The sequence below is a fragment of the Macaca nemestrina genome, chromosome 9, assembly GCF_043159975.1.
Source record: "Macaca nemestrina isolate mMacNem1 chromosome 9, mMacNem.hap1, whole genome shotgun sequence".
Lineage (NCBI taxonomy): Eukaryota > Metazoa > Chordata > Mammalia > Primates > Cercopithecidae > Macaca > Macaca nemestrina.
In genome coordinates this window covers 131,774,054-131,789,636 of record NC_092133.1, presented here as the reverse complement: position 1 = coordinate 131,789,636, position 15,583 = coordinate 131,774,054, and the positions used below count along the sequence as shown (strand labels likewise).

The 15,583-nt window shown below is 45.4% G+C and overlaps 1 protein-coding gene across 4 annotated transcripts in view; it reads left to right on the top strand.

Moving 5' to 3' along the window:
• LOC105490650 (dehydrogenase E1 and transketolase domain containing 1) overlaps positions 1–15,583 on the top strand; it is a 54,521-nt gene that overhangs the window by 25,718 nt on the left and 13,220 nt on the right. For 3 of the 4 annotated variants that reach the window (XM_071070487.1, XM_071070486.1, XM_071070489.1), the window contains 5 exons: positions 1,750–2,062; positions 4,586–4,670; positions 5,147–5,286; positions 9,906–10,056; positions 11,255–11,361. In XM_071070487.1, coding sequence (XP_070926588.1) covers positions 1,750–2,062; positions 4,586–4,670; positions 5,147–5,286; positions 9,906–10,056; positions 11,255–11,361 — 796 coding nt within the window. The remainder of the gene's footprint in view (positions 1–1,749; positions 2,063–4,585; positions 4,671–5,146; positions 5,287–9,905; positions 10,057–11,254; positions 11,362–15,583) is intronic. The other variant, XM_071070488.1, reaches the window with a different exon arrangement.

The window sequence follows — 15,583 nt, the reverse complement described above, 5'->3', positions numbered from 1 at the left end:
AAATTAAAGCAGAGGAATAAACATTTTATGGGCTTTTCTGATCCTTGGTACCAGAAAGAGGACTGCTCTCAGAAGAACTAATTGTGTTCTGTTTAGCTCTGAATTTAGCAGCTGAATGACTCAATGAACCTCAGGGCCCTATTTTATTTTATTTATTTTTTTGAGACAGGGTCTTGCTCTGTCGCCCAGGCTGTAGTGCAGTGGTGTGATTACGGCTCACTGTAGCCCGGACTTCCTGGGCTCAAGCGATCCTCCCACCTCTGCCTCCTGAGTACCTGGGACTATAGGTGCTTGCCACTACTCCTGACTAGACAGGGTCTCACAGTGCTACCCAGGCTGGTCTTGCCATCTGCCTGTCTCGGCCTCCCAAAGTTCTGGGATTGCAGGCATGAGTCTCCTTACCTGGCCCCAGGGCCTTAACTTTAAAATCTGTCATGCTTTCTTCTCTCTTTTATCAGGATTAAATATGATAATATATGTGAATAGACTTTATAAGGTATTACATGAATGTAGAGTGACATTTATTGTGACACCCAGGTGCTGATGATTGTAGTTAAAGGATGATTGACGCAACCTGAAAGATTGCAACTTTCAGAGACTGGGGCAACTTTGGGTTCCATACCTTTTTAAATAAAGAGGGGTGCTGATTGGATAGACAGTGTGGGTCAGTCTTGGAAATAATTGTCAGAATTTATCAAATCATAGAAAAACTCTATTTATTATTTCTACTTGGATGCAGACAAAAACTTATAAAGATAAATTTGTTTTCTCTTACTTGCCTGGAAAAGAGGTTGTTACTGTGAGTGCCTTCATTTATTAAATTAATTAATTATATTTAACATTGCTTATTTATGTTTTATAAACTTATTGAGATGAACATGACATAATATAAAATTGGCATCTTAATGTGAACAACTCAGTGGCATTTATTTACCTTCACAAAGTGGTACAACCACCACTTCTGTGTAGTTCCAAAACATTTTTCCTGAATGCCTTTTTATTTTATTTTTATTTATTTATTTATTTATTTATTTTTTGAGACGGAGTCTCGCTCTGTTGCCCAGGCTGGAGTGCCATGGCGCAATCTTGGCTCTCTGCAAGCTCCACCTCCCAGGTTCACACCATTCTCCTGCCTCAGTCTCCCTACTAGCTGGGACTACAGTCACCCGCCACCACGCCCGGCTAATTTTTTTTTTTTTTTTTTTTTTTTTGTATTTTTAGTAGAGACGGGGTTTCACCATGTTAGCCAGGATGGTCTCAATCTCCTGACTTTGTGATCCACCCACGTTGGCCTCCCAAAGTGCTGGGATTACAGGCGTGAGCCACCGCGCCCGGCCTTTATTTATTTATTTTTTGAGACGGAGTTTCACTTTTGTTGCCCAGGCAGGAGTGCAATGGTGCAATCTCGGCTCACTGCAACCTCCACCTCTTAGGTTCAAGCAATTCTACTGCCTCAGCCTCCTGAGTAGCTGGGATTACAGGCGCCTGTCACCACGCCAAGCTATTTTTTTGTATTTTTAGTAGAGACAGGGTTTCACTAGGTTGGCCAGGCTGGTCCCGAACTCCTGACCTCAGGTGATGTACCCACCTTGGTCTCCCAAAGTGCTGAGATTGCAGGCGTGAGCCACTGCACCTGTCGAATGCCTTTTTAGAGTGCTGACAGTCCACCGCACTTGACAGTGACTCTCTCTGTCTCAGTTAGATTGTTACAGGTCAGATTGATTTTTGTTTCTCCTCTTTCTTGGACAGAGCTCGAAAGAGTATCCCAGACACATATGCAGAGCACCTCATTGCCAGTGGACTCATGACGCAGGAGGAGGTGTCTGAAATAAAATCCTCCTGCTATGCTAAGTTGAATGATCACTTAAATAACATGGCCCACTACAGCCCCCCTGCCCTGAACCTGCAGGCCCACTGGCAGGGCCTGGCTCAGCCAGAAGCACGAATCACCACCTGGAGCACAGGTGTGCCCCTCGACCTCCTGCAGTTTGTTGGCGTGAAGTCTGTAGAGGTGCCAAGAGAGCTGCAGATGCACAGTCACCTGCTGAAGACACATGTTCAGGTGGGCAGCTTCCAAATGGCTGGTTATTGCTTCTCCTTCCTGCTCAGCCAAGGGACTGACATTGGTCTGGTCTTTTTGGTTGGCTGATTCATTTGACAGAAATTTATTGTGTGTCATTAGGTTCTAGAAACTGATCCTAGGGTTGTTTTGGTACTGATAGTTACCTCAGATTTTCTCTACTTTTCTTTTTCCTTCATGTATTTATGCATGTTCATACATTACATGTACCTGGAATACACGTACACTATAAAAAAATACAGAGATACAAGAATGTCTGTTTTTATTTTTTCAACCAGTGAGTAGAAAATACTTTAATTGTTTCAGCCGGCTTAAATAAAAGAAACAAAAATCAACACACATACCCCAAAGAAGCCCCATAAACATGCCAACATTTTACGTATTGTCTTAGTATCACTATAGGATGACAAACGGCCCTGGTGGGCCTGGGACTTAGGGGTTTTCTAGAGTGTGGGACTTTCATAGGGGTTTCCTGGAGTGTGGAACTTTCAGTGCTAAAACATGGAGAGCAAAGAGTTAAAGGTCTTTATCTTTTTTAAGCTTGAAGAGGAAGGAAATTTGCCCTCTAAATTATTTTATTTTATGTTATTTTTGAGATGGAATCTTGCTGTGTCTCCCTGGCTGGAGTGCAGTGGTGCGATCTCAGCTCACTGCAACCTCTGCCTCCCAGGTTCAAGCGATTCTCCTGCCTCAGCCTCCTGAGTAGTGGGATTACAGGCACGTGCCACCGTGCCCAGCTAATTTTTGTATTTTTAGTAGAGATGAGTTTTCACCATTTGGCCAGGTTGGTCTTGAACTCCTGACCTCAGTTGATCCATCCACTTAGGCCTCCCAAAGTGCTGGGATTACAGGTGTGAGCCGCTGTGCCCAACACGAATTATTTTCAAACACTAACTTGGCCAGGCATGGTGGCTCCTATCTGTAATACCAGTGCTTTGGAAGGCGAAGGTGGAAGGATTGCTTGAGCCCAGAAGTTCAAGACCAGCCTGGGCAACATAGTGAGACCTCATTGCTAGTAAAGATTAAAAAAATAGCCTGGCATGCTGGCGCATGCCTATAGTCTCAGCTCCTCAGGAGGCTGAGGTGGGAGGATTGCTTGAGGCCAGAAGGTTGAACCTGCAGTGAGCTGAGATTGTGCCACTGTACTCCAGCCTGGGTGACAGAATGAGACCCTGTTTCTCAAAAAAAAAAAGAAATTAAAATTAAAACAATCCATTAACTCTAAGTTTTTGTTATAGGTACAGAGACTATTACAACAAACTATTAATATGTACTCATCATCACCCAGCTTAGGAAATAGGATATTATAAATACAGTTGCCCACATACTCCTCCTTGATCCGTCTCCTCCCACCTCTGCAGAGGTAACCACTAACCTAAGCACGTGTTTGTTTTACCTGTTTTAAAATTGTATGTAGGCCGGGTGTGGTGGCTCATGCCTGTAATCCCAGCACTGTGGGAGGCCGAGCCAGGCAGATCATTTGAGTTCAGGGGTTCAAGACCAGTCTGACCAACATCACGAAACCCCTTCTCCACTAAAAAGTACAAAAATTAGCTGGGTGTGGTGGTGTGCACCAGTAGTCCCAGCTACTCAGGAGGCTGAGGCAGGAGAATCACTTGAACCAGGGAGGCCAAGGTTGCAGTCAGCCAAGATCGCACCACTGCTCTCCAGCCTGTGTGAGAGAGACTGTCTCAGAAAAAACAAAACAAAACAAACCAACTGTATATAATTGCTCTCTTTCTCTAATGTATCCCTTTGCACTCTGTTTTTATTCAGCATTTTTTTTGATGCTTAATTTTGTTGCATTAATTTGTTTTTTTTTTTTTTTGAGACCGAGCCTTGCTCTGTCGCCCAGGCTATAGTGTAGTGGAGCCATCTCAGTTCACTGCACTGCACCCTCCACCTCTCAGGTTCAAGTGATTCCCTGCCTCAGCTTCCTGAGTAGCTGGGATCATAGGAACATGCCACCAGGCCTGGCTAAGTTTTGTATTTTTAGTAGAGATGGGGTTTCACCATGTTGTCCAGGCTGATCTCGAATTCCTCAAGTGATCCACCTGCCTCGGCCTCCCAAAGTGCTGGGATTACAGGCGTGAGCCACCATGCCTGGCCTGCATTAAATTTTTTGTACTCATTGTGAAAAAGGAGATGAGGCCGGGCGTGGTGGCTCAAGCCTGTAATCCTAGCACTTTGGGAGGCCGAGACGGGTGGATCACGAGGTCAGGAGATCGAGACCATCCTGGCTAACACGGTGAAACCCCGTCTCTACTAAAAATACAAAAAACTAGCCGGGCGAGGTGGCGGGCGCCTGTAGTCCCAGCTACTCGGGAGGCTGAGGCAGGAGAATGGCGTGAACCCGGGAGGCGGAGCTTGCAGTGAGCCGAGATCCGGCCACTGCACTCCAGCCTGGGCAACAGAGCGAGACTCCGTCTCAAAAAAAAATAAAAAAAAAAGAAAAAGGAGATGGATTCTTAGACATTCCTTTTTTTCTTCCTCTGAATTTTACAGTCCAGAATGGAGAAGATGATGGATGGAACCAAGCTAGACTGGGCCACTGCGGAAGCTCTCGCCTTGGGTTCCTTACTTGCTCAAGGTAAGAATTTTCTGTCTAGCTAGTAGAGAGTACTTTTAATCATGTTTGCTACCTGTTACCTTTCAGTTTATTTGAGTTATAACTACCTCCCATTGTGTTCATTGATCAGAGAGGTTCTAAAACATGTTAATTTTTCTTTCCTGACAATATTACTTTATTGTAGTATAAGTCGTGCTGACAACCTTCATCAGAGTATAGACATAGGACAGTTATGCCTGGGAAACAAAGGGCTAGTGCTGGATGTACTGGAAAGATAGTTTTCTCTAAAAATTGCAGGGCACATGATACCTCTCCATTCTTACAGAATCTCATCTTAACTATAGACTTTTGAATATCAGACAGCATATATTAGTAACTATCTGTTATCCTAAGGAAAATTCTCAGGATTAAGCCAGTATATAAGAATTTAGAGTCACCACACCTTATTATTAGGTTATTTATGGGAATCTGACTTTTTTTTTTCTTGCTTGCTTAAGGTTTTAATGTTCGTCTAAGTGGCCAAGATGTTGGCCGTGGAACTTTCAGTCAGAGACATGCAATGGTGGTTTGCCAGGAGACCGATGACACCTACATCCCCCTGAACCATATGGACCCCAATCAGAAGGGATTTCTAGAGGTAAGATGTTTCTATAGCTGTTGTAAAATCCAGGTGCCAACAATTACAGTTCCAGGATCTTAGAACAAATAGGAACGAGTGCTGGCAACTTTGGGTTCAGTACCTTTGGAAGTAAAGGGCTGCTAGATGGGTGGATGAGGTGGGTCTGTCAATTTGGGATGGAAGTAACCCACTAGAGAGTAGGCTGGAGCTTTCTTCTTCTGGTGACTTATCTGTAATCATGTAAATGTCAAATCGATGTGTTTTGTCAACTCAAAGTTGACATTGTCATCTGCATATTGCGGTAATTCATTAAAGTTATTCAAAGATGTGGATGAGTCAGTATTCCTTGCCTACTTAAGGAAAGCAAAATCGCGCATCCTCAAGGTTACCTGTTCCCTAAGGTATGATCGATTTGACGAATGTACACATAACCATGTATTTCTTTCTTTTTTTTTTTTTTTGAGACTTAATCTTCCTCTATTGCCCAGGCTGGAGTGCAGTGGTGCCATCTTGGCTCACTGCAGCCTCCACCTCCTAGGCTCAAGGGATCCTCATGCTTCAACCTCCTGAATGGCTGGGACCATGGGCATGAGGTGCCATTCCTGGCTAATTTATTTATTTTTTGTAGAGATGGAGTTTCGCCCTATTGTTCAGGCTGGTCTTGAACTCCTGGCCTCAAGCAGTCCACCTGCCTTGGCGTCCCAAAGTGCTGGAAGTATAGGTGTGAGCCGCTGCAGCCAGCCAGATGTAACCATGTATTTCTGTGTAGCAGCTTCTGTGCCCTTCTCTTTCGTGCCTTAAGGATAGTAGTGGAGTTTTCATTTATTTACCTCAAACAAGTATTCAAGTGTCTAGCACATGATGTTTATCAAAATAACTTACTCCTTAAGGTAAGTTGAGTGGCATGTCATCTTCTTTTCTACTCTAGCCATTAGTTTGAGAACATCATCTTGAGTTACTGACACTCTATAAAAAATTCATTTGGCGGCCGGGCGTGGTGGCTCACACCTGTAATCCCAGCACTTTGGTAGGCTGAGGCGGGCAGATCACGAGGTCACCATTTTGACCATCTGGCCAAAATGGTGAAACCCCATTTCTACTAAAAATACAAAAATTAGCTGGGCGTGGTGGCACGTGTCTGTAGTCCCAGCTATTCAGGAGGTTGAGGCAGGAGAATCGCTTGAACCCGTGAGGTGGAGGTTGCAGTGAGCTGAGATCGCGCCACTGCACTCCAGCCTAGTGATAGAGCAAGACTCCATTTCAAAAAAAAAAAAAAAATTCACTTGGCAAAAGCCACATTTTAGGAAGATAACTGAAGGGATATGGAGCTCATCTTTTCTTTAAGTTAGTCCAAAATCTACCCTTGGATCAAGTCAGATTGCTGAACTAGATACTGAAATGTTTAGTATTCCCCTACCTCACATGAAGCTTTCATTGAATTGTGCTTTGATGTTTATTATCAGTTTTGAATTTTGCTATTGAAAAAGTCCCAATTAAATACCTGTGTCTATTTTGTGGATACTGTTGAAGATTTAATTTATATTTATTTATTTATTTTTGAGACGGAGCCTCACTCTGTCACCCAGGCTGGAGTGCCATGGCATGATCTTGGCTTACTCCAACCTCTGCCTCCTGGGTTGGAGCAGTTCTCCTGCCTCAGCCTCCCAAGTAGCTGGGATTATTTGGCTTCCCAGAGTGCTGGAATTACAGGTGTGAACCACCATACCTGGCTGAAGATTTAATTTATTATTTAGGCTGGGTGTGGTTGCTTACACCTGTAATCCCAGCACTTTGGGAGGCCAAGGTGGGCAGGAGTTCAACACTGGCCTGGCCAACATGGTGAAACCCTGTCTCTACTAAAAATACAAAAATTGGTCGGGCATGGTGGCACATGCCTGTAATCCCAGCTACTCGGGAGGTTGAGGCAGAATTGCTTGAACCCAGGAGGCGGAGGTAGTGAGCCGAGATCATACCACTGCACTCCAGCTTGGGCAACAGAGCAAGACTCTGTCTCAAAAAATAATAATAGTAATTTATTATTTAATACCATGTCCTCTATGTGAAAACCCTGGGAGAAACTCCTGCTTGATCTTGGTAGTGAGAGTAGCTGTATTTTCGTAAGCAGTGATCTGCCTTCATTGTCTGTATTGAATTTTATAACTGACCAGCGTTCCCTTATCAATAATGGCTTCTAGGAAGGGACAGAGGCCAGGCAGCCTTCATGATAAGTGAATAGGTCCTTGGGGTGTGTTTTTCCCCCCAACTCTGTTGTACATCTCAATCTTTGTGTGTGTGTATATGTGTGTGTGTGTGTGTGTGTGTGTGTGGGTGACAGGTCCTCCTCTGTTGCCCAGGCTGGAGTCCCATGGTGCAATTATAGCTCACTGTAGCCTTCAGCTGTTAGGCGCAAGCAATCCTCCCACCTCAGCCTCTCAAGTAGCTGGGACTACAGGCAAGCACCACCAGGCCTGGCTAACCGTAAATATTTTGTAGAGATAGGGGTCTCACTGTGATGGCCAGTGTCGTCTTGAATTCCTGGCCTCAAGCAATCCTTCTGCCTTGGCCTCCCAAAGTGCTGGGATTATAGGCATGAGCCGCTGTGCCCAGCCTAGAGGGTTTTTATTTTTTTAAATAAAAGCTTTATTGAGCTATAACTCATAAAATTCAACCTCTCAGTGTGTACACTTGAGCAGTTTGTAGTCTATTCACAGAGTTGTGTAATCATCACCACTATCTAATTTTAGAACATTTTCATTGCCCTAGAAAGAAAGCCCACGCCCATTAGCAGTCACTGCCCACTTCTTCCTCCCTCCAGCCCCTGGACACTACTCATCCACTTGTTTCTATTGATCTGCCTATTTTGGATGTTTCATGTAAATAGGATGGTATAACATGTGGCCTTTTGTGACTGGCTTCTTTGACTTGGCATCATGTTTTCAAGGTCCATCCATGCATGTAGCACGTATCAGTTCATCCTGGTTTTTTTTTTTTTTTTTTTTTGAGACCAAGTCTTGCTCTGTCACCCAGGCTGGAGTGCAGTGGCGTAATCTCGGCTCACTGCAACCTCAGCTTCTTAGGTTAAAGTGGTTCTCCCACCTCAGCCTCCTGAGTATCTGGGACTGCAGATGTGTGCCACCAGGCCTTGCTAATTTTTGTGTTTGTAGCAGAGACTGGGTCTTGTCACATTGGCCAGGCTGATCTCAAACTTCTGACCTCAAGTGATCTGCCCATCTCAGCCTCCCAAAGTGCTGAGATTATAGGCGTGAGCCACCACACTCTGCCCATCCTTCCCTTTTATTCCAAAATAATATTCTATAAAGATGTGACTTAAGCATGTGTTTTTTTAAAATTTGAAAGAAACACAAAATTACCAAAATGTTGTATACAGTGAGGAACATTTTCTCCTTTTTTTTTTTTCTTTTGAGACAGGATCTCGCTCTGTCACGCAGGCTGGGGTGTAGTGATGCAATCACAGCTTGCTGCAGCCTCAACCTCCTGTGTCCAAGTGATCCTCCTACCTCCTCTTTTCCATCTTGAACCATTTGAGAGCAGGTTGCCATCCTGGTGCCCCCTAGTGTGTATTTCCACAAACAGGGACATCCTTCTCCATCATAACACACCAAAATCAGGAAATTAACACAGACATGACTACCATGTATTTCTCAAACCAAGATCAGCCATTTTTTTTCTTTTCTTTCTTTCTTTTTTTTTTTTTTGAGGCAGAGTCTCACTCTGTTGCCCAGGCTAGAGTGCAGTGGCGCAATTTCGGCTCAATGCAACCTCCACCTCACAGGTTCAAGCAATCCTCCCACCTCAGCCTCCTAAGTAGTTGGGACTACGGGTATGTGCCACCACGCCCAGCTAATTTTTGTCTGCTTTTTGTAGAGACGGGGTTTTGCCATGTTGCCCAGGTTGGTCTCAAACTCCTGTGCTCATGCGATCCTTCCATCTTGGCCTCCCAACTCCCAAATTGTTGGGAGGCCACCACGCCCGGCCACAGGTTTTTGAAAACCTTGTAAGACACAGTTGTATACTCAGCTCTAGAGGAGGGTCATCTGAGAAGTATATGTGCTTATCCTTGAAGAAACTCTGTAATACCCATATTCTGGCCTCTTTTATCTTTTCCTCTCTTTGTCCCAACTTTTCTCATCTGCATCCCTGACACCAAGCAGCAAATCTCTTCTCAAAAGAATGTGGTGATGAGGCCGGGCGTGGTGGCTCATGCCTGTAACCCCAGCACTTTGAGGGGCCAAGGTGGGTGGATCACCTGAGCTCAGCAGTTTGAGACCAGCCTGGTCAACATGCTGAAATCCTGTCTCTACTAAAAATACAAAAATTAACTGGGCGTGGTGGCGGGCACCTGTAATCCCAGCTACTCAGGAGGCTGAGGCAGGAGAATCGCTTGAACCTGGGAGGCGGAGGTTGCAGTGAGCTGAGATGGAGCCATTGCACTCCACCCTGGGCGACAAAAGCGAAACTCCATCTCAAAAAACAAAAACAAACAAACAAAAAGAATGTGGTGATGAATGAGAGCAAGGCTCCCTCTCCTCACCACCTCCCTTTGATAAGTTCCCAGGAACCCAATGCTCTGCCCTTGCCCTCACATGCCAGCGTTTCCTTCTCTTCCCTGGGATTAGGTCAGCAACAGCCCCCTGTCAGAAGAGGCCGTCTTGGGATTCGAATACGGGATGAGCATTGAGAGCCCAAAGTTACTGCCCCTGTGGGAGGCACAGTTTGGTGATTTCTTCAATGGTGCCCAGATCATCTTTGACACATTCATCTCTGGAGGTTGGTGTCAGTGTATAAGGTGGGTACAGGTGGGGGTCCCTGCATGGCCCCAGCCTCATGGGGACAAATGAATGAAAAGGGGCCGCTGCTGCCTGTGAGACTCCTGTGTGTAGCGGCACCTCCAGGGAGTTGGGGTCACTCTGTTATGACGGGAGTGTAGCCACTGTCAGGTTCATGTGTTACTAGGACAAACACCCTAGCTCTCTGTCAGCAGGAGCACTGGTGCCACCCAGCGCCTGTGCCCAGGAGTCAGTAGGGCCATGAAAACCCGCTCCAGTGTCTGAAAACTTCCAAAGCAGTACCTGCTCACTGTAAAAATTAGAAGGAATTGAAGTAAACATCTGAGTCTCTCCCCAGACCCTGAATCCCATTTTCCAGGGATGCCCATTCTTGGGTTTTGAATACCCGCCTTCAGTCTTTCCGATAGTCATGCTTTTCTGTAACATTTTCACTGGGAGGAACAGAAGTGCCTGAGGAGCCTGGACTTCTGACTTGTCCAGAGACTGTTCTGTCGTGTCCACCACCCCCTGTTTCAAGACAGTGGCCTGTGTTGTCAGCCGGGCTGTGAGAAAGCTGGGAGCTGCGCATTCTTGTAAGAGTGGTGCCTGCAGTGATATCGGAGTGGCATGTGCTGTCCAGGAAGCTGGGAACGTTCCCCTTTGAGTTTGTCTTCCACTCGTAAAAGCCCAGGGCCTGTGCCGTGATAGGTTATGATTTTCTTTTTTGAGACGGAGTCTCACTCTGTCCCCTAGGCTGGTGTGCAGTGGCACGAACTCAGCTCACTGCAACCTCTACCTCCCGGGGTCAAGTGAATCTCCCACCTCAGCCTCAAGAGTAGCTGGGACTACAGACGTGCACCACTACACCTGGCTAATTTTTGTATTTTTAGTAGAGACGGGGTTTCACCATGTTGGCCAGGCTGGTCTCAAACTCCTGACCTCAAGTGATGCATCCGCCTCAGCCCCCCAAAGTGCTGGGATTACAGGTGTGAGCCACCGTGCCCAGCCCATGATAAGTTTTCATTCAACGAAATGGACATTTCCCTAAGTATAGCATAATAGTTCTAGAAAGTGCATGTAATAAAAGCAGTTTTGGGGGGTCAGGCAGAAAACTAACATTGATTTCCCCAGCTGAGTCACGTGAGGCCGCTTTGTCCCCGCTTCGCAGAGCTCTTACTCACCACATGGTGCTTTTCCAGGAGAAGCCAAGTGGCTCCTCCAAAGCGGCCTCGTCATCCTCCTTCCACACGGCTACGACGGGGCTGGGCCAGACCACTCATCCTGTCGAATAGAGCGTTTCCTGCAGGTAAGGCAATGTCTTCTGGAGTCAAACAATCACTGTCCTGCTTCCTAGAGCTTTTTTCTACCTCCTGCGGGTAGCTGAACGCCCACCTAACTGTAAGATAGCTCAGTATTTGAGTGAAACAGATTTGATGCAATGTCAATTTTCTTTGGAAACATAATGTATCAGGTATAATAGTATCACGGTTTTATGGCAATTAAAGTTCTCTTGTGCCAGGATCAGCAGTTCTTATACCAGACTGATCATCAGAATCTCCTGGACACCTTTTTTTTTTTTTTTTGAGATGGGGTCTCGCTCTGTTGCCCAGGCTGGTATGCAGTGGTATGATCTCGGCTATTGCAACCTCTGCCCCTTGGGTTAAAGTGCTTCTCCTGCCTCAGCCTCCAAGTAGCTGGAACCACAGTCATATGCCACCATGCCCGGCTAATTTTATGTTTTTAGTAGAGATTGGTGTTCTTGCATGTTGGCCAGGCTGGTCTGAAACTCCTGGCCTCAAGTGATACGCCCGCCTCAGCCTCCCAAGGTGTTGGGATTACAGGCACGAGCCACCGACCCTGGCTGGTTATTAAAACATTTGAAATATCCTCCCAGAAATAGCCATTGTCCTCATTTTGTGTGAATCATTACAAATGTCTCTTTTTGCATGTTACTTCCTTATGGTTTATTATGAAGACTTTCAGATATCAGAAAAGTTGAAAAGAATTTACCGTGAATAAGCCGGGCGCGGTGGCTCAAGCCTGTAATCCCAGCACTTTGGGAGGCCGAGACGGGCGGATCACGAGGTCAGGAGATCGAGACCATCCTGGCTAACACGGTGAAACCCCGTCTCTACTAAAAAATACAAAAAACTAGCCGGGCGCGGTGGCAGGTGCCTGTAGTCCCAACTACTCGGGAGGCTGAGGCAGGAGAATGGCGTGAACCCGGGAGGCGGAGCTTGCAGTGAGCTGAGATCCGGCCACTGCACTCCAGCCTGGGCGGCAGAGCGAAACTCCGTCTCAAAAAAAAAAAAAAGAATTTACTGTGAATACTCATATACCCACTCCCTAGAATTCACCATTATTTTTTATTATACTTGTTTTGTCACATATCTATTTGTCTGTCATTCTGGTATCATTCAATCCATCTTATTTTTTGATTCATTTCAAAATAAATGGAGATATCAGCCGGGCACAGTGGCTCACACCTGTAATCCCAGCACTTTGGGAGACCAAGGCAGGTGGATCACTTGATGTCAGGAGTTTGAGACCAGCCTGGCTAACATGGTGAAACCCCATCTTTACTAAAAATACAAAAATTAGCCAGGTGTGGTGGCTCATGCCTGTAATCCAAGCTACTCAGGAGCCTGAGGCAGGAGAATCGCTTGAACCCAGGAGGCAGAGGTTGCAGTGAGCCAAGATCACGCCATGGCACTCCAGCCTGGACAGCAAAGACTCTGTCTCAAAAAATTAAATAAATAAATAAATACATACATACATACATACATACATATGTACATAAATAATAAATAAATAGAGATATCAATACATGTCACCCCAAGTACTTCAGCATGCATATCGTTAATGATTTTGGCATGTGTGCCGCTAAAATGTATAAATAGATGATAGCTTAATAGATAGGTAGATAGAACAACAGATAGATGGATAGTTACATTAATGATGACATCAAGAATTTTATTTAAAAAGAAATTAGAGTAATGGTAGATAAACTAAAGAATGACATGTGAAATACAAAACTACTAGTTTTTGAAGAAATAGAGGAAATGGGTAGGTGCGGGATACAGTTTCGGAGTCATCGGCCACTAGATGACATTGACAGTCATGAATCTGGATGAAGTCATCAAAGCAGTAAGCACAGTGGAAGAGAAAAGGTGCCTGAGCTCTGGACCCTGGGATAGTCCAACGTCAGAGGATGCAGAGAAGAAGAGTAAGTGAGATGAAGAAGGAGCAACCAGTGAGGTCGGAGGAAGATCTTAGAAAGCAAGCGAAGGAAACATATCAAAGAAGAGGGAGTGTCAATGTCAATTAAGATGAGGAGTGAAGTAATCCCAGCACTTTGAGAGGCCGAGGTGGGAGGATCGCTTGAACCCAGGAGTTTGAGACCAGCCTGGGCAACACAGTGAGACCCTGTCTCTACTAAAAATATAGAAATAATAAATAGATGAGGCATAAGAATGAACCACTGGATTTAGAAATCAGGAGTCCATTTGATGGTTGATGACATACTAAGGACCATCTAGAGCAACCTGTCCAACCTGTGTCCATGGACCACATGCAGCTCAGACCAGCTTTGAATGTGGCCCAATACAAATTCATAAACTTTCTTAAAACATTATTTGTGATTTTCTTTTTTTTGTACCTTATTAGCCATTGTTAGTGTATTTTATGTGTGGCCCAAGATGATGATTCTTCCAGTGTGGCTCAGGGAAGCCAAAAGATTGGACACCCCTGATTCCTGATTCTAGAGAAAAGGAAGTGTATTTATTTAAAAATTTTAATTGACAAATGTAAAATTGTATATATTAATGGTATAAAATGTGATGTTTTGATGTAGGTATACATTGTGAAATGATTGAATCAAGCAATTAACAGACCCATCACCTCACATACTCACCATTTTTTTGGGAAGAGAACATTTAAAATCTATCCTCTTGGCAGTTTTCAGGTATATAGTACGTTAACTGCAGTCACCGTCCTGTGCAGTAGATCTCCAGAACATATTCCAGGGAGGAAAGTGGGCCGAGCGCGGTGGCGCATGCCTGTCATCCCAGCACTTTGGGAGGCCGGGGTGGGAGGAGCACTTGCTCAGGAGTTTGAGACTAGCCTGGGCAACATGGTGAGACCCCATCTCTGCTAAAAATAAAACTAAAAAAATTAGCTGGGCGGTGTGGTGCATGCCCACAATCCCAGCTACTTGGGAGGCTGAGGTGGGAGGATCACTTGACCCTGGGAGGCAGAGGTTGTAGTGAGCTGAGGTTTCGCCACTGTATTCCAGCCTGGGCAAGAGAGCCAGACCCTGTCTCAAAAAAAAAAAAAAAAGGGAGGAAAGTCAACTTAAATCTTTTGAGGAGTATTGCTGTAAATAGAATAAGAAAATGGGACAATAGCTGGTGGGGAAATTTGTGTCAAGAGTTCTTTTTGTGTTTTGTTTTCTTTTTGAGATGGCGTCTTGCTCTGTCACCCAGGCTGGAGTAAAATGGTGCAGTCTTGGCTCTCTGCAACCTCTGCTTCCCAGGTTCAAGCAATTCTCCTGCCTCAGCCTCCCGAGTACCTGGGATTATAGGTGTGTGCCATGATGCCCGGCTAAGTTTTGTATTTTTAGTAGAGACAGGGTTTCACCATGTTGGCCAGGCTGCTCTTGAACCCCTGCCCTCATGTGGTACTGCCTCCTTGGCTTCCCAAAGTGCTAGGATTTCAGGTGTGGGCCACCGTGCCAGGCCTTTGTTTTGTGTTAAAGGTAGGAAATAAGGCCTGTTTGGTGACAGGCATGATCTAGTAGAGAAGAAGAGAATGGTGATGTAGGGGTGAGGGCAGAATAACTGAATGATTTCCTTGCATGCTTAAGATGGGGTAGGCTCTAGTACATGGTGGCTTAAATTAGCTTTAGACAGGAGCATGGTTGGTGGCAGTAAATGGAAGGCAGAGAAGATGGGTGCAGGTGAGAATGTGTGTGTAGATGGTCTGAGGACATGCTCTGAGGTCATTAGCTGAGAGTGGTGATGGACGAGGAGGTCCTGAGTTTAAAGGTGTGAATTAGTCACCTGGGAAAGAAGGAGAATGAGTGAATTAGGGAAATAGAGTTTAAGAGTCTAAGGTCATTAAGGCCACACCTGAGATTCTTGGTCAGGATTCTAAAGACCATTGGTGTGATTTTGTGTTGTCTCCAGCTACATTCTCTGCAGACATGGAACAGGCAGAAAGTGGGGATTAACTAGGTTTATGGGTTGGAGTGAAGGGTCAAGGGAATCAAGTGTGTATGCAAAAAGAAGATGATCATGATTAAGGCCAGGCACGGTGGCTCATGCCTGTAATCCCAGCAGTTTGGGTGGCTGAGGCGGGAGGATCACTTGAACCCAGAAGTTTGAGACCAGCCTGGGCATCATAACGAGACCCCATCTCTACAAAAATTTTAAAATTAGTCAGGTGTGGTAGCAGGCACCTGTAGTCCCAGCTACTTGGGAGGTTCTGGTGGGAGGATTGCTTGAGTCCAGAGTTTGAGGTTACAGTAT